This window comes from Macaca thibetana, chromosome 13, assembly GCF_024542745.1.
Source record: "Macaca thibetana thibetana isolate TM-01 chromosome 13, ASM2454274v1, whole genome shotgun sequence".
In the NCBI taxonomy this organism is placed as follows: domain Eukaryota; kingdom Metazoa; phylum Chordata; class Mammalia; order Primates; family Cercopithecidae; genus Macaca; species Macaca thibetana.
This window is the reverse complement of record NC_065590.1, coordinates 15791368-15809940: the sequence shown is the minus strand read 5'-3', so window position 1 is coordinate 15809940 and position 18573 is coordinate 15791368. Positions and strand designations below refer to the sequence as shown.

General features: G+C 45.5%; 1 protein-coding gene across 1 annotated transcript in view; it reads left to right on the top strand.

The window, feature by feature from the left end:
* Positions 1-1726: 1726 nt before the first annotated feature.
* Positions 1727-18573, top strand: part of TTL (tubulin tyrosine ligase) — a 45251-nt gene continuing 28404 nt past the window's right edge. The window contains exons 1-3 of the mRNA XM_050753100.1: positions 1727-2073; positions 5526-5604; positions 13138-13370. Of these exons, the coding sequence (XP_050609057.1) occupies positions 1917-2073; positions 5526-5604; positions 13138-13370 (469 nt within the window). The 5' untranslated portion in view covers positions 1727-1916. The remainder of the gene's footprint in view (positions 2074-5525; positions 5605-13137; positions 13371-18573) is intronic.

The following is an 18573-nucleotide window of genomic DNA, read 5'->3' as shown; positions in this document are numbered from 1 at the left end:
AAAAAAAAAAAAAAAAAAAAAAATTCCAAGGAGGGAAGATGAGTTATCTTACAAAGAAAAGGGAATAAGCTGGGTGTGGTGGCTCGCGCCTGTAATCCCAAGTTTGGGAAGCTGAGGTGGGAGGATGGCTTGAGTTTAGGAGTTCGAGACCAGCCTGGGCAACATGGTGAGACCCTGTCTCAAAAAAAGTGGGGTGGGGAATAAGTAGTACCGTAGAGAACCTACAGCTAAAACAAACAAAAATGGTGCTCACTACAAAGAGTGAGAAAAAGGAAAAAGGTGGCTTCTGAATTTGGAAATTCAAAGGTCACTGGTTTTCCTAATGAGATCCACGGTTGTGGAGTGGCAGAGAGAAGCCACCTGTGGCGCAGAAGTCGTCAGTGGGTGGGAGGAATGGATGTAGCATGGTGGGAGTGGACGTCACTTTCAAGGTAATCAGCTGTGACAAGCGGCAAAATACAGCGTCCTGGCTCGAGTTGCCCCAAAAGGTGGCCCCTAGAACAAGAATTTGAGCACAAGTACAGTAGTTTTTTGGGAGGTGATTGGGGTAGTGAGTCAGGGAAAGGAAGCAAGCCAACAGAAGAGGCCTTGATGAGCAAGTTACAGCTGCGGACAACTGAAGCTCCACCCTACAGAGGACCACCGCAACACGCCTAGGACACATGCCTCCCCGCAGGGCATTCTCGACCAACTCTATCCCTCTGGAGGAAATGCAAGCATCCAGAAGCTCCCAGTCTGCCCCATTTCTGCTCTGAGCAAGCTCTCCACAGCCAGCGAATGCCTACAGGTGGAGCCGGTGCGCAAGACGAGCGAGTGAGTGCCTGGCGGCCCTGTGGACTTTGGGCAACTATGAGAGGGAGAAGATCGCTTTTACAATATGCTCGGGTAGATAAGGTGAGCATCGGGGAACAGGGTGCTCTTTCTCTAAAGGAGAGTAAAAGATGCAAGGCGCAGGGCTGATGCGGGTAGTTTATGAGGGAGTGTAGGAAGCTTGTGGGAACTCTGATATCATTGTCCTCTCTTTGTCCCTCAAATGCAGCAACATGTTCTTCAGAGTGGGCTGTCAGAACCGAAGGGACTTTTAAGAGTCACTTTCCGCCGCTCATAAGGGGGAATCGAGGTCCGGAGAAGGGAAAGCAAGTGGCTGAATGCCGCTAAAAGGCAGGAAGAGAGCGAAGCCCAGGGCTCCAGGGGGCCGGTTCGGGACCTGCTTCCACCAGCGGAGTCTAAGGTCATCCCCTTGGCCGTGCGCCACCCCGGTCTCAGCCGAAGGAAGGCGCACTCGACCCAAACAAAACCGACGCTCCGAGTCTCCGTAGTCGTTAAGCAAAGAGGAAGGGGAAGCGCTTCTTCCCTAGGCCACAGGACCGGGCCTTAGAACTTTTGGGTTTTATCCATAAAAGGTCCTTTGGCAATAGAAGAAAAACCCAGACAGAAATCTGCAAACTGGGATCTTCCGCCGGCCCCGCCCTCCGGCTGCGACCCTGAGCTTGGGAGGAACCGCCCCAGGCCCGGACTCTGGTTCCACTGCACAGTCCGCGCGCTGCAGTAAAGCCGCGCCCACCGCCGCGGGTTCCCAACCCTGCGCCGCCGCCGCCGCCCCGGGGAGGGTACGAAGAAGGCGCGCCGCGGCCCACCGGCCTCTCCAGAGCGCGGCGGGGCCGGGCCGCGCGGAATCACGGGCCAGAGGCGGGGCCGCGCTGGGGTGGGCGGGCGTGCTAGCGGCGCTTTCCACTTCGGCAGACGCGCGGGCGCCCGGGCGCGGCGCCGCCGGCACCGGAGAGGCACGGCAGCCGGGGCGGGCAGCGGCGGCCGGGCCGCGGCGGGCGCCCGGGCGGGATCGGCGCTGAGCCGCCTTCTCGGCCGGCTGGTCCCTGCGGCGGCTGCCCGGCGGCCTGGGCGCGCGGCCCTTCGCCATGTACACCTTCGTGGTGCGCGATGAGAACAGCAGCGTCTACGCCGAAGTCTCCCGGCTGCTCCTCGCCACCGGTCACTGGAAGAGGCTGCGGCGAGACAACCCCAGGTTCAACCTGATGTTGGGAGAGAGGAACCGGCTGCCCTTCGGGAGACTGGGTGAGCCCTTCCCAAATTCCTGCCTGCCCTCCCCGGAGCGGCCCTGCGCGCCTCCCGCGGCCCGTTAGAACCAGCGCTTTTGTTTTTAAAGGTCATAAATCTTCCCCTTGGTTGCTTCTTGGGCATATCAAAAATGGGATTCGGAAAGATCGAAACCTGTCGTTTTTAATGCTTTCTTGTCTCTTAACTCGGATTTAGAGTCGGAGTCGCGGTGCGGCCACTCGGGGCCGCAGCTGCCTCCTGACAATGACCGGCCGCCGGGGCTGGGACCTGACGCGGGAGTATAGCTGCTCCCCCGGGCCGACGCCTCCAAATCGGGCCGGTCCGCCGCGCCGAGAGCGGCGCAGGGCGCGGCTCCGCAGAGCCGGCGGCCGGCGTAGGCTGGAGTCATCTTGCAGCTCTTCCTCACTGAGAATTTCTCCCTGCTTGGCGTAGGCGCAGGGGGCGGGGGAGCTGAAGGTGTTGAAACCCCTGAGGCTTCTGCCACCCGAAGGGGCGGAGGAACGGTCAGAAGATTTAGAAAAGATCCCTGGATTCCAAAAGCAGGAGTTGCAGAAGAGACCCTAGCCCAGGGAAGCGTGTAGGGGTGTCTGATTATAAACCTTTCCTTAGTTTCACCAAATAACATGTTTTCGCAGTTCTGCATTGGATTAAGGTCTTACAGGAGTCTGTGTCTCGCCCTCCCTCTCTTCCCTGTTCTCCCCGAGGGAATTACCTTCATCCACATGGTTGAAGCTGGCTGGGCACCACCATACTCACTTGTAGGAAAACGCAGGAGATAGGAGGGGACTAGCGGCTCCTTTGTAAATGATGTCATCCAGAAGTTGCCCAGATCAGTTCAACTCACATCCCATTGACCTGAGCATAGTCTCATAGCCTCCCTCTCTGCACAGTCATCTGGGAATTGCAGCTTCTCTCTGGGGAGCCATGTTCCTTGCCAGAATTCACCAGAGGTGGGGGCCAATTGTATTCCAAAGACAAGGGAAAAATTGTTACAGAGGAAGAGTCACCTCTACCTTGGAGGACAACCCAGAGAGAGCAGTGTTCTATGTCCAGGAGAGGAAACAGTTTTTAGAAATAGGTGTGGTCAGAATTCGAATGGGTAAAAACTGAATATAGGCCATTTGGAATTGACTGGTCATTGGTGAGCTTCCATAGACAGAGCCTTTGGGGAGCGAGGGGGGCTGTGTAAAACTCAAATCGTTGGAGGAATGAAGAGCTGCAGTGTAAAGTTGCTCAATTATTTTGATAGTACCTGGGACAACTTTTCGTTGGTATACAAGTTTATGATGTAGAATGGTGACTCCATGGAAGGACCCATTTGAACACCCAGGAATCTCAGAATATGGAGACTGTGCCTGGAGACTCCCTTTTGTTAACCGGTGTCAGGAAGACCCTAGCGAAGAGAATACATGATCCTAAAGGAGATGAAGAATTGCTTATAGTTGAGAACAATTATTTCTTCCTTGCATTGTCCACTTCCCTTTCCAGACTTCCTGACATCCCTCTATATTCTTGGCAGTGCTTGGCTGTGAAAGCTTAGGTGGAATCCTAACATTAAAAACAACAAACGTGGCTCCGCCCAGGCAGGGGTAGGAGTGACTAGCATTACCCTGGTGCTTAAGCCTTGGAATGAGAAGCAGAAGCCTACAGAATTTGAATCCTGTACAGATACCACAAATTCAGGAGATGATCAGTAAACGTTTGAGCTGTGTGTTTGTGTGTGTGTGTGTGTGTTTTGTTTTTTTTTGTGACAGAGTCTCACCCTGTGGCCCAGGCTGGAGTGCAGTGGCATGATCTCGGCTCACTGCAACCTCCCCCTCCTGGGCACAAGCGATTCTCCTGCCTCAGTCTCCCAAGTAGCTGGGATTACGGGCGCGCACCACCATGCCCAGCTAATTTTTTGTATTTTTGGTAGAGACAGGGTTTCGCCATGTTGGTGAGGCTGGTCTCAAACTCCTGACCTCAGGTGATCCACCCACTCCGTCCTCCCAAAGTGCTGGGATTACAGGCCTGAGCCACTGCGCCTGTCCAACATTTGGTTTTTATGGGAAAGAAAACAGCATCCTACAACGAAATTGGCTATATGCCATCACTGTTAAGGGATATTTACCTTTTGCTTAAAGTGTACTACATGAAAGCCAAGGATAAGATTTATAGAGCCAGGTAAAGGCTCTAGAAGGCAGATGCCCTGTGGATAAGAAGGTAGGCAGTTCAGGTGGGAATCAGGTCTGTCTGCTCAGGGAAACCAGTGAGAGCCAGCTAATGCCTGCCTGAAACTTTTGATTTGACTGTATGCCATTCTCAGATAAATTATTCTTACTTCTGGCATTTTCAACTGAAAAGTCCTTTGGTCTTACTTTGATTTTATTACTGGAAATATGATGCGTTTTATTAAGATTTGAAACAAAACATTTTTTATTTTATTGCATTTTTTTTTTTGAAATGAAGTCTCACTTTTTTTTTTTTTGAAATGAATTCTGACCACACCTATTGCCCAGGCTGGAGTGCAGTGGTGGGATCTCGGCTCACTGCAACCTCTGCCTCCCAGGTTCAAGTGATTCTTATGCCTCAGCCTCCCAAGTAGCTAGAAATACAGGTGTGCTTCACCATGCCCAGCTAGTTTTTGTGGTTTTAGTAGAGACGGGGTTTTGCCATGTTGGCCAAGCTAGTCTTGAACTCCTGATCTCAGGTGATTCACCCGCCTCAGCCTCCCAGACTGCCAGGATTACAGGCATGTGCCTCAGTGCCCGGCTGACAACACTTTTTATTTTTAATAAAAATTTGTTTTTCTTTGTATCCTTTCTGCTCTAATTTTCTAAAAAAGGCCACAGGTAATAAGAGCTGTTGAAAATTAGTTTCCCTGTGGAATGAGGCACAGAAGAAAGCTCTCAGGGCTTCTGATCTTATACACATGGCCTTTCCACTACCTTCCTTCACCTCCTAGAAGCTTGCAGAGATACACTTGCTTGAAACCAGCATCATTCTGGTTCTCCTTCCTTCCTTGGTGTAGAAAACCAGGTTACGGATATGGAAAGCATGACTGTTAAAGTAGCCTTACTGTACAGAGTGACAAGTCTGTATGTGTTAAGCCTGGAGGGGAATGCAATGTGCAGTCAGGGAGAGGTGAAATGAAAAATACCCTCAATACCCTCTACCCTAATAAGAAAATACAAACAAAGGTAGCAGCAGCCTTGGCAAGCCTACCAGGTTGATATTATAATATCCATTGTGGGGAGACCGAAGGTTGCCAGCGGGATACGGAGAGAAAGAGGGTCCCTGGGGACAGAGAAACAAAATTGTTCCATTTTCCATTTTATAACAGCCAGTCCTGAGATGAGAGAGAGAAAAGCTGGGCGTGACACAGCTGTCCTCTCTCCTGCTTGCTGCTGCTGGCACTGTCATTCCCCACCTGTTCTGTGTCCCTTCTGAGCCTCCTCTTTCCTTCCTAGGTCACGAGCCCGGGCTGGTACAGTTGGTGAATTACTACAGGGGCGCTGACAAACTGTGTCGCAAAGCTTCTTTAGTGAAGTAAGTGTTAAGACTGCTGTTTTCCATGTTTTACCTAAATGAAGCACTTAGGCAAAAATGTGGGGTTGTTTAAAGGACAAACATGCTTTTATTTTAAAAGCCAACAAATATCAGTTCAGAAGCGTCCTCTAAGCTGCTTTGGTTGCAGTCCAAAACATGGTGCTTGATAAAGCCTGTCTGTCTCTGAGGCGAGGCTCATAGAAGCAGAGCCTGACTCAGGGTCTCCTGTGTAAGTAATTTTCCTGGGGTAGGGTTCTTTAAGACACCCATCGGGAAGCAAGGACAGGGCAGGGCACGGGGAGAACCAAGTAAAGAGGTGGTTTTAGCCAAAGTCTTGCCTCTCCCGACTCCAAGGAGCACCGGAGTGAATGGCACCTCAGAGTCGTCACATTTTGAGCAAGGACCAGGCCTCTATGCTCCAGTATCAGTCAGCCATCGGCTGTGGGAGGAGATGGAGGGCTTAGCTTTGCAGGCATTTCTGGGCACGGTCTGGTCCCTGGAGAAGGACATATATAGCCCTTAGCATGCATCTCTCATGGCTGCAGCGGGTCCCTCAGAAAGGATATCTGGGCAGGGTATAAGAACATCCACTCCACTACCCATCTCTAAGCAGCTGGATTATGGCTTGGTATCACCATGGTATCACAAAGTGGAGGGAGACAGTGTTAGACAACGATTAAGATCTAGGGTCAAAAGTGTAAGTTTTCACCCCAGCTCTTCCTCTCACTAGCTTGGGCAGATCTCCTCATCTCTCTAAGCCTCAGTGCCTCCCTCGTAAGGCTATTATGAGAATTAAATAAGGTGATGCATGTAAAGTTTATATAGCACAGTGGCCTGGTGCCTAATGAGTATTTGATACTACCTTAATTTTCTTGGCTGTCAAATGGGGAAATAATAATAACTACGTTAGGTTGTTATGAGGATTAATTGAGCTAATTTAGCTAAGGGCCTTGAAGAGTGCCTGTCTTGTTCATACTGTATGAGTGAAAGCACTCCTTATTATTGCTGTTAGTATAGTTGTCGTTGCTATTGTTATTTCAGTAGGGAAACACTGGGTCAGGCCACTAAAAATCAGGGCTGTCGTGGGCCTCCAGTATTCTTTCCATGATGGCTGGTGAACATGTGTGTGTAGCCAGGTCCTGGGAGATAGGACTCAATGCAAAATGCTCTTTTCCCACTAACATTTTTTTCTGGGCTCTAGATATTTACTAGGTTGGGTGCTCACAGGAACATTTCTGCTTTTTGTTCACTCATTGGCCCTGGTAACTTACGGAGCCACTCCTCTCTATGATGGATTTATCAGGATTCATCCCTCTCCCAAAGGAGTGTGAGGCTTCCTGAAGTCATTTTGTGACATGTTTTATATTTAGAATGCAAATGACTGTTACACTGGAATCAGAAATAGAAATGGGACATGCTTGTTTGTTCAGATTATTCACTTAGAAATTCTTATTAAATATTTGTTAAACCTTTTCTGCTATGATTTTTCCCCTAAAGACAAAGTAGGAAGCAGAGGATGCTGTAAAAAAATAATGGTCTCCATATTTGCATATGTCACAGTTATAGTGAAACAGAGTGAGTCTAGGGGTGGAGTCGTGACCAAGTGTGATACATACCTGTGACCTTGGAAAGCATCAGAATCTCAGTGTCTCATCTGTAAAATGGGGATGGATGGTGGTGATAGTACCTGCTCGTTGCCCCTCGGAGGCATGCAGTGTGATCCGTGATAGCACCTTGTAATGGTGACATGACCTATGCAGACCTATGCATCATGCTCGTCAGCTTCCATCTTTGTCTCAGTTGTCCTGTGAGGGGCTTGTAGTAGTTCGCGATATGATGGTTCCCTTTATCCATTTATCTCTCTCCCATGATTTTGTATGGCTTGAAAGGGCTCCAGAGAGTTAGAAATAAAGTCTCCTTCATTATATAGGACAAAATGGCAGCTCAGAGAGAACAGCCGGGTTGCCCATGGCTATAGTAGCTCCTATTAAGCCAGGACAGTTTTAATCTGCACAAATGGGACCCCTGGCCATTGTGACTGTGCACCCTCAGGAGGCTTCCCAGAGCCTTGGTGGGGTTCAGTGCAGGACCCTGTGCAGCCCAGTCCTTCCTCCTGTCACTTCAGGGAGTTTCAGAAATTTCACTGAGGCCTCAAGGCCATAGTCTTAAAACCCTGAGGGGCTTTTCTTCTCCTGGTGCAGATCAGAGGCTGTCTTTTCCTCTCCTGAACATTGCTGTTTTATAGATGTAAGTAGATCTCCATTTCTGATTACTTCCCAAATGGGCCCATGAGGAAATGGGACAAAAGCAAAGGACTTCCTGCAGAGCCTGGTCTTGGTTCTGTGCAGGAAATGAGGGCTTCCAAATCAAGGTCATCTTACAGACCAGCACTGTCAAACAGAAATAGGATGCTACCCACATATATAATTATAAACTGCCTAGTAGCCACATTAAAATAAGCGCAGAGAAACGGCTGCAAGCCGGGCGTGGTGGCTCACGCCTGTAATCTCAGCACTTTGGGAGTCTGAGGCGGGCAGATCACCTGAGGTCAGGAGTTCGAGACCAGCCTGGCCAACATGGTAAAACCCCATGTCTACTAAAAATACAAAAATTAGCTGGGTATGGTGGTGGGTACCTGTAATCCCAGCTGCTTGGGAGGCTGAGGCAGGAGAATCGCTTGAACCTGGGAGGTGGAGGTTGCAGTGAGCTGAGATGGTGCCACTGCACTCCAGCGTGGGAGACAGAGTGAGACTCCTTCTCAAAAAAAGAAAAGAAAAGAAAAGAAAAGAAGCAGCTGCAATTAAATTAATAATTTATTATATTTAAATAAATCCAAAATGTTATTTTGACATGTAATTAATATAAAAAGCTATTATGTTCTTTTTTTTCATTCGGAGTCTTCAAAATCTGATGTGAATTTTACATATGTAGCACATCTTAATTCAAACAGTAAATATTCATTGGAAAGCTTTGATCTGAATTTAGATTACATAAAAAATATGTGCTTGAAGAAGTAGATTTATGTACTCAGGTTGTACATACAAGTTTTTCAATAACTTTGAATGCCAGAAGATCTATTTCCTTTAGTATTGCACGCACATTTTCAAAACCAGTTCATCTTTTCTAGAAGAATTGATTTGACTATGAAGTAAAAGCTTATTTTCAAAATAATGTCCTAGTAAATTCACCAACTCTTGTGTTAGTTCAATATTGTAAATATCAAATTCAAAGATGTATTGAATATATTGAAAAGTAACTCTAAATTTATCAATATCAACAAAGTGTTCTTCAGATTACTTTTAGTTTTTGCAGCCAATTTTCATAATGCTAATTGTAACATTAATGCTAATTGTAACAATTAACATTTTTTGCATACTGAGTCATGTTATAAAAATACGTGAAATCATTATTATCAACTTATATTATGAAGTTGAAACATAAATTCTCACACCTGTCTGGCTGGATCGTAAATAAGGTCTTCTTTTCCCTTCCTTGGAGCTTTAAATTTAGCTTGTTTATATGCAGTATGTAGATAGATAAGAAAATGCAAATGACAGTCATTTTTTATTTTGATTATTGACATGATGAATTACTGAGTGAAAATAATGATTTGACAAACATTCCTTTTATTTTCAAGAAAATCTGAATTGGAGTTGAAAAGTAAATCTTTATTTTAAAAAAACCCCCTCTCCATCAGTGAATACTGGCAGAGAACACAGTATCATTAAATTCATTATCTTCTGCTTCCAAGAACTGGAGAATCATCTAGTATATACAGAACCATTTTAACAACTGTATCCATGACACTTAGAGTCTGCTTCAGAAAACCTAACACAAGGCTGGGCATGGTGACTCACGCCTGTAATCCCAACACTTTGAGAGGCCAAGGCAGGTGGATCATTTGAGGTCAGGAGTTTGAGACCAGCCTGGCCAACATGGTGAAACCCCGTCTCTTCCAAAAATACAAAAAAAAGTTAGCTGGGCATGGTGGTGCGCACCTGTAGTCCCAGCTACTGGGAGGCTGAGGCACAAGAATCGCTTGAGCCGGGGAGGCAGCATTTGCAGTGAGCTGAGATTGTGCCGCTGCACTCCAGCCTGGGCAACAGAACAAAACCCTGTCTCAGATAAACAAACAGAAAGCAAACCTAACACAAATGTTTTCAATATGTAACACATAATGCCATGAAGCAGATGTTTCCAACATGTGTCATACAATAAAATGAAGTAGTAAAGGAAAATAGTCTACTAAAATCTTAGTAAATCCTCTTTTTTTTTTTTTGAGATGGAGTTTTACTCTGTCGCCCAGGCTGGAGTACAGTGGTGCGATCTCAGCTCACTACAACCTCCGCCTCCCAGTTCAAGCGATTCTCCTGCCTCAGCCTCCTTGTAGCTGGGATTATAGGCACCCACCACCACGCTCGGCTAGTTTTTTGTATTTTTAGTAGAGACAGGGTTTTACTATGTTGACCAGGTTGGTCTTGAACTCCTGACCTCAGGTGATCCACCTGCCTCGGCCTCCCAAAGTGCTGGCGTTACAGGAGTGAGCCACTGCGCCTAGCCATAATAAATCCATATTTTAATACAACTTAGCTGAAGTCCTATCTGTCATGTTAGAAAGTAATTTTTTGCATGTAGGTAAAATTCTGTGACAGACGTAAAAGATTTTAAAATATCTATACTATGAGGTTTTATGTGCGTGTGTGTGTGTGTGTTTTAGACGGAGTCTCTCTCTGTCCCCCAGGCTGGAGTGCAGTGGCGCGATCTCGGCTCACTGCAGTCTCCACCTCCCGGGTTCAAGCAATTCTCTTGCCTCAGCATCCCGAGTAGCTGGGACTACAGGCAACTGCCACCACACCTGGCTAATTTTTTGTATTTTTAGTAGAGACAGGGTTTCACCGTGTTAACCAGGATGGTCTTGATCTCTTGACTTCGTGATCTGCCCACCTCGGCCTCCCAAAGTGCTGAGATTACAGGCATGAGCCACCATGCCCGCCGAGTTTGATATTTTTTAAGCTGAAATTTGACAACATTTTTTCATATATTTGGAAATCCTTTGAGGCAAAACATCCAAAGTATTAATTGGACAGCATCTTTTATGTCACACAGTTCACCTAAAGCTAAAGAAATTACTTAATATTTTTCAAATTTTGAGTCAATCTCTGATTGTTAGAAAGGTTTTGTAGTCTGTGGGCAATTGTGACTCAGCTGAAGATTGTTCGTTTTTTGTAAATTATATTTTTAAGTCTTTTCCTTAAAATAGTTTTTTTAAAACCACATTTGCATCTAAAATGGTTTTCTTTTTGTGTAAGAATCCAAGCCATTTTATAGTTGTCCAAAATTATAAACTCAGACTCTGTTAAACATTTGCTTAAAAATATGTTGGCTATTGTGATTTCAGCCACTAGTTTCATTAATTTTTTTGAGCATTGAGAGGAAAATACTTACCAAGTTTATTATGTATTTGCTAAAAAAGTCTCCTTTACACAACCGTTTTTTCATTTTACTTTGACCACAGCCTATTGCAGTCACCATTTCTTGTGAATCTGTGGCATATCTCCTTTCAGTTTTTTTTTTTTTAATCTCTTACTGTCCTTGTCATAGTTCTAGCTTCTGTCATAGTTCTAGTAGCGTCCCTACTCAGTTAAAACTTTGTCCAAATATTTTTTTAACTAGGAAGAAATTCTGTTTCACCTAAGTTACCAACTGTGGTGTACGTAGCTAGCACTGTAACTCATGCTCTCTGCGTAATAAACGTATCATAATGTTTCATCAGTGCACAGAAATAAATCACTAGAACTGAATCAATCTATTGTCCCTGAATAGAATAGCGATGTGTTTGTGTGTGATACTAGAAATGACACATGGCCCTGACGTGCATGCTGCAATGCAACAGTAAAGTGAAGTGTTATCTCACCATATCAATAAAGTTGTGCCTAATGGAAAAATATTTTATAATGCGTCCATTTTTAAATTAAAGGCAAATTAAATTTTAGGCCTGGCATGGTGGCTCATGCCTGTAATCTCAGCACTTTGGGAGACTGAGGCAGGTGGATTACCTGAGGTCAGGAGTTTGAGACCAGCTTGGCCAACGTGGTGAAGCCCTGTCTCTATTAAAAATATAAATATTAGCTGGGCATGGTGGCAGGCGCCTGTAATCCCAGCTACTCGGGAGGCTGAGGTGGGAGAATTGCTTGAACCCGGGAGGTGGAGGTTGCAGTGTGCCAGGATCGTACTACTGCACTCCAACCTGGGCGACAGAGTGAGACTCTGTCTCAAATTAAAAAAAAATTAAACTTTAAATTCAGTTCCTGAGTCACATTGACCACATTTCAAATGCTCAGTGGCCATATGTGGCTGACTACTGCCCACTGGATGGGACAATGCAGATACGGAGTTGAACTTTCAGTGAGTTAAAAATATGTTTATTTTGTTCTTTGAAGTTCGAGTAGCTTTTCAGTTCTTTCCCTTTCGCTTTAAAATAAATTTATTTTAAATCTCTATCTAAAATGTCATTATTTCCACCATTCGTTCACAGACTGGGTTTTATAGGTGAATCTTAACATGGACTTGGCATTAACAGTTCTGTTCTAAACAGAAGAGGGAGCACAGCTCAGGGAAGGCCAGTGGATGTCTGTGGGCAGGTTCTTCCCTGTCTCTGATTCCTGGGGAGTAAGAGCAGGTTTCCAGTTAAGACTTGGGGGTTTTGTAGTAGCTTGAGCTGTTTAAAAAAAAAAAAAAAAGAAAAAGAAAAAAAAGAAAGACTTGGGAGTTCGGGATGCATGCTGGCTGGTCCTCACTACCTTTATGATCTTAGGAAATTTGCTTCTCTGACCCAGTTCCTAATTTGTGAAATGTGATACCAGTGCCTCTAGCTCCAGGGGTCTGATTGCAGAGTAGATGCTGTGGGAAGCCCCTGTGTGCTAAGGGCCTTGCCTGACTTTATCTTCTGTGGTGTTAAGGTATTTGGGGAGCAGGAGGTATATTTCACTATGACCACTGGTGTCCTGTGTTCTGTTAGAAAGATACCTTTTTTATTCTGTCACCGAAGCCAGCCTGAGCTAAAAGCAAGAAAAGAAGGGCTTTAAAAAGTCTTCTAATTCAGATTCCTACATAACCTTTTCTCCTATAGAGAGTTGGGCCAGGGTAGTCTTTTTGCTACTTAAATTTTCCTCTCTTCCCCATTTCATTTTTTAGTATGGGTCTGGCTCAACAACATATGTGTTGAAAAGGTATTGGCTCAGGATTATGTCCAGTGAAGCTTCCTTAGAGATGCATTTTAAAAAGAGCGAAAGCGTTGGACATTAAGCCTTTTGAATTAACTGGGGTATGCCTTTAAAGTTGCATCTAACAGCTGTGTGCTCCCCAGTAATGCATTTGAGCTTTGTCCAGGGAGACTAAGAGCAAACAGAGGTGTTAGAAGACTGAGTCACGCTTTGCCTCCTGGAAGATCTCTGGGGGAAAGCAGTGGCCTTTCTGAAGGGAGTGACAAAGTACACTGAGAAGGGAGGCTGACCCTCTTCTGTCATCTGCCAGGCTAATCAAGACAAGCCCTGAACTGGCTGAGTCCTGCACATGGTTCCCTGAGTCCTATGTGATTTATCCAACCAATCTCAAGACCCCAGTTGCTCCAGCACAGAATGGAATTCAACCACCAGTCAGTAACTCAAGGACAGATGAAAGAGAATTCTTTCTCGCTTCCTATAACAGAAAGAAGGAGGATGGAGAGGGCAACGTTTGGATTGCAAAGTCATCAGCTGGTGCCAAAGGTGAGTTGGCACTGCTGTCCCCTCCTCTGTTCCTGGTGAGTTGTTCCTATTGTGATGTATTTAGATGAACGACCCTATTTTAATCTGAATCGTTGAAGGTGGAGACCGTGTCTAGTTACATAGTTATAAATACCCATCTATGTACCGATGCCTTCTAAATGTATATCTCCAGTATAGGTCTTTTCCTTTAAGCTCTAGATCCATTGACACCCTCACCATCTCTAAAAGGCATTTCAAACTGAGTACATCTGATACAGAACTTTTCATTTCCTTACCAACTTTGCCCATGCCAATCTGCTCCTCCTTCACGCTTTCCACTTAGTATATGATCCCACTCTTCACTCAGTCTCTGAAGCTTAAAACCTAGGATTCATCCTTGACTACTCTATTCTTTACAATCTACTTCTAATGCATTAGCAACTCTTGCTAGCTCTACCTTCAAAATACATTCTGAATAGACTATTTCTTGCCATTTCCACTGCTTCCCCTCTAAATCAAAGCTCCCGTTCTCTTTAGTGTGTGTAACTGCAGAGCCTGCTCTCAACCAGTTCTCCTTCCGGACAATGATGTTTTCAAAACATAAATCTAATCATGTTACTTCCTACTTGAAACTTACCAGCTGGCTTCCTAATGCAATTAGAATGGACTCCGGATTCCTAATGGTAGCCTGCACCATTTGACATTTGCCCGTATCTCTGATCTCATCTCCTTCTATCCTCAGCTTTGCTCTCTGGACTGTAGACACAAAGACTGCCTAGTATCTCTCAAATATTCCAAACTTGTCTCTGTTCCTAGAATGTGCTTACATAGTTTGTTTTGTTTCTCTCACCTCAGATGCTGGCTCATCAGGGAAGGCTTTTCTAATCTGAAATAGCCTCTGTGTCCTTTGCTTTCGTTCTCTTTCCCCTGCCTCATTTACTTCCTGGCATTAACCTCTTCCTGGCACTATACTACTTCTCTGTCCATCTCTCCCATTGTTCTGTAGGCTTCACACAAACGCAGACATTCTGTCTTATTCATCCTTGTACCTTCCTCGTAGGCACTCAACAAATATGTGTTGAATGAATGCGTATAAGGGGTAAGGTTTATAATATTAAATCAGGCTGAAAATAGAGGCAGTTCCCAATGTAATGAACACATAAACAGTCTCTGTCTATGACTGCCCTCATATGCTCTTTATAAAACCATTCCGGCCGGGCGCGGTGGCTCACTGCCTATAATCCTAGCACTTGGGGAGGCTGAGGCGGGCGGATCACGAGGTCAGGAGATCGAGACCATCTTGGCTAACATGGTGAAACCCCATCTCTACTAAAATTACAAAAAATTAGTCAGGCGTGGTGGCAGGCGCCTGTACTCCCAGCTACTTGGGAGGCTCAGGCAGGAGAACGGCGTGAACCCAGGAGGCGGAGCTTGCAGTGAGCCGAGATCGTGCCTCCAGCCTGGGTGACAAAATGAGACTCTGTCTCATTCCATTTTGAACTCATTTCTTGTATTGCCTTGGAAGACATCTGGCCACTGGTACTCATTTCTATTCTGGGTAGAAAGGACCTCACCTTCTTTTCCACCAACCATGAGACAGGAAGGCCTCAGCTGGTATTCTGAAAGGGGGAGAGTTGGACTCTTGCCACAAGCCAGGTACCTTACTTCTCTCTCCCCTTTTGGGACCTTTTCTCAAGTACTGCCGCCCAGTGTGGTTCCAATGGTAAATGACGGAATTGGAAGAGGAAATAGTACTCCATTCATGGTACTCCAGAATCCTCCTGTGGGTTTGGGATTGGAGTCAGTATGGCCACTGTGAGGACACCTGGGTGATCCCTGGACCCTCACCAAGGCAAGGCTCAGAGGGACACCCAGCAGCCGGGGGAAGTCAAGAGAGCATAAAATGCCACACGAAGACTTTTTGCTTTAGGAGGTGAGGAGATAAGTGATACATATTTATTATGTTTGGGAACTATAAAATGAAACCAATAGGATGAATGAATGACTTTTATTCTTGTTAAGCATTTATTTGGTACCTACTACATGCTTTGTATAGTTGACTCAACCTTCAAACTCTATCCGTTATGAAGCCACTGTTTACTGTGCCCACTGCCTATCTCTAATCTAGCCACCTTCACCTCTCACCTGGAGCATGGGAACACACTACATCTCTAACAGCAAATTACTGTTGAGAAACAACCTCATCGTTCTGCTATTTCTGCTATTACAGAAAACATTAGTAAATGTCTTTGCTGTAGATCACTCTTGTTTTTTTTTTAATTTCAATTTTGTATTATGTATGTATGTGTGTGTGTGTGTGTGTGTGTATATATATATATATATTTTTTTTTTTTTTTTTTTGAGACAAGGTCTTGCTTTGTTGCCCAGGCTGGAGTATGATGGCATGATATCAGTTCACTACAGCCTCGACTTCCTGGGCTCAAGCGATCCTCCCAGCTCAACCTTCCTTTTTTTTTTTTTTCTTTCTTGAGACAGAGTCTCACTCTGTTGTCCAGGCTGGAGTGCAGTGGCAGCGTGATCTCAGCTCACTGCAAGCTCCACCTCCCGGGTTCACACCATTCTCCTGCCTCAGCCTCCTGAGTACTGGGACTATAGGCACCCGCCACCACGCCCGGCTAATTTTTTGTATTTTTAGTTGAGATGGGGTTTCACTGCATTAGCCAGGATGGTCTTGATCTCCTGACCTCGTGATCCACCTGCCTCGGCCTCCCACAGTGCTGGGATTAGAGGCGTGAGCCACCACGCCCTTCCCGCTCTCACCTCAACCTCTTGAGTAGCTGGGACTACAGCTGTGCACCACCACACCCTGTTAATTTTTTGATTTTCAGTAGAGATGAGGTCTCACTATGTTACCCAGGCTGGTCTTGAACTCCAGAGCTCAAGTGATCTTCCCACCTCGGCCTCCCGAAGTGCTGGGATTACAGGCATGAGCCATCACACCTGGGCGATCACAAGAAACTCTTGTTTCTTCTTAAACATTTCTTTAGAGTAATTTTGAAACATGAGATTACTTGGTCAAATGACACGAAGCCTTTATGGCTCTTGCTCTGTGTTATCCTATTGCTTTTTCAAAGGGCTGTAAGCTAACGGGGAGCAGTTCACGACGAACTGTCACTAAAAGTATCACCGTTTTTGTTGTCTTATTTTGTAGGTATAAAACAATACATACAATTCAAATTTATTTTATAATTTTTGATACTGGTGTATCAAAAAATCTGAGCCTGATTCCTAAGGGAGATGAAACAACATGAGTCATGTGTGTAGGGAACGAGAAGAAGGGAGCTTTTTCAGGTTGATTTGCAGTTTCTTGTTGAAGAAGCTCACCAGATGGTAGAACAAGAGACAGCAACAAGGTAGTTGAAAAGGGCGTTAACGTTTGGGAAAGGTGAATCATTGAATTAATGAACTGAATTAAATTCACTTATACTGAAAGCATGAGACCCAGGTAGAAATCAGCTCCAAATCTGAAGCGTAGATTAGAAGATTCTAGCAAATTGAAACCACAACGAGCTGTCACTACACTTTTATTAAAATGGTTAAAATAAGAAATGGTGACAACTCACTAAAGAGTGAGTTCAGCAATGTTACAGGATATGAGAGCAACACACAAAACTTAATTGCATTTTTATATGCCAACAATGAACATGTGGAAACCAAAGTTAAAAGCACAGTACTACTTCAATGGGCATGGTGGCTCACACTTGTAATCCCAGCACTTTGAGAGGCTGAGGCAGGCGGATCACCTGAGGTCAGAAGTTCGAGACCAGTCTGGCCAACTTGGTGAAACCCTGTCTCTATAAAAATACACAAATTAGCCGGGCTTGGTGGCGGTTGCCTGTAATCCCAGTTACTCAAGAGGCTGAGGCAGGAGAATCACTTGAACCCAGGAGGCAGAGGTTGCAGTGAGCTGAGATCGCACCATTGCACTCCAGCCTGATCAAGAAAGCAAAAACTCCGTCTTAAAAACAAACAAAAAAGAAAACACAATACCACTTATAGTCACCCCAGAGAAAATATGATGCTTAGGTATAAATTTAACCGACAGGTATAGGCTCTGTATGCTAAAAATAGTAAAATGATTATGAAGGAAGCCAAAGAGGACCTAAAGAAATGGACTGACATACTGTGTTCATGGATTGCAGGATAGTATAGTAAAGATGTCAGTTCACCCCAAACTGGTCTATAGGTTTATGTAATTCTTCTCAAAATCTCAGCAAACTTTTTGTATAGACATGGAGCTTCTTTTAAAATTTACATGGAGGTTCCAAGTCTTTGCTATTGTGAATAGAGCCGCAATAAGCATATGTGTGCACGTGTCTTTATAGCAGCACTCATAGGTGGGAATTGAACAATGAGATCACTTGGACACAGGAGGGGGAACATCACACACCGGGGCCTGCCATGGGGTGGGAGAGGGGAGAGGGATAGCATTAGGAGATATACCTAATGTAAATGACGAGTTAATGGGTGCAGCACACCAACATGGCACATGTATACCTATGTAACAAACCCGCACGTTGTGCACATATGCCCTAGAACTTAAAGTATAAAAAAAAAATTTACATGGAGGCGCCGGACATGGTGACTCATGCCTGTAATCCCAGCACTTTGGGAGGCCAAGGTGGGCGGATCATGAGGTCAGGAGATCGAGACCATCCTGGCTAACATGGTGAAACCCTGTCTCTACTAAAAATACAAAAAATAAGCTGGGCATGGTGGCAGGCACCTGTGGTCCCAGCTACTTGGGAGGCTGAGGCAGGAGAATGGCGTGAACCCGGGAGGTGGAGGTTGCAGTGGGCCAAGATGACGCCACTGCACTCCGGCCTGGGCAACAGAGCAAGACTCCATCTCAAAAAAAATTTACATGGAGGCGCTGGACAGCTCACGCCTGTAATCCCAGCACTTTGAGAGGCCGAGGCGGGCAGATCACCGGAGGTCAGGAGTTCAAGACCAGCCTGGCCAACATGGTGAAGCCGTGTCTCTACTAAAAATACAAAAATTAGCCAGGCACGGTGGCGGGCGCCTGTAATCCCAGCTGTTCAGGAGGCTGAGGCAGAAGAATTGCTTGGGCCCAGCCTGGGCGACAAGAGCAAGACTCTATCTCAATAAATAAATAAATAATAAAATTTCATATGGAAAGGCACAAGCCCTAGAATAGCTTAAACGTCTTGAAGAATAAAGTATAAGTAAACATGCTAACTGA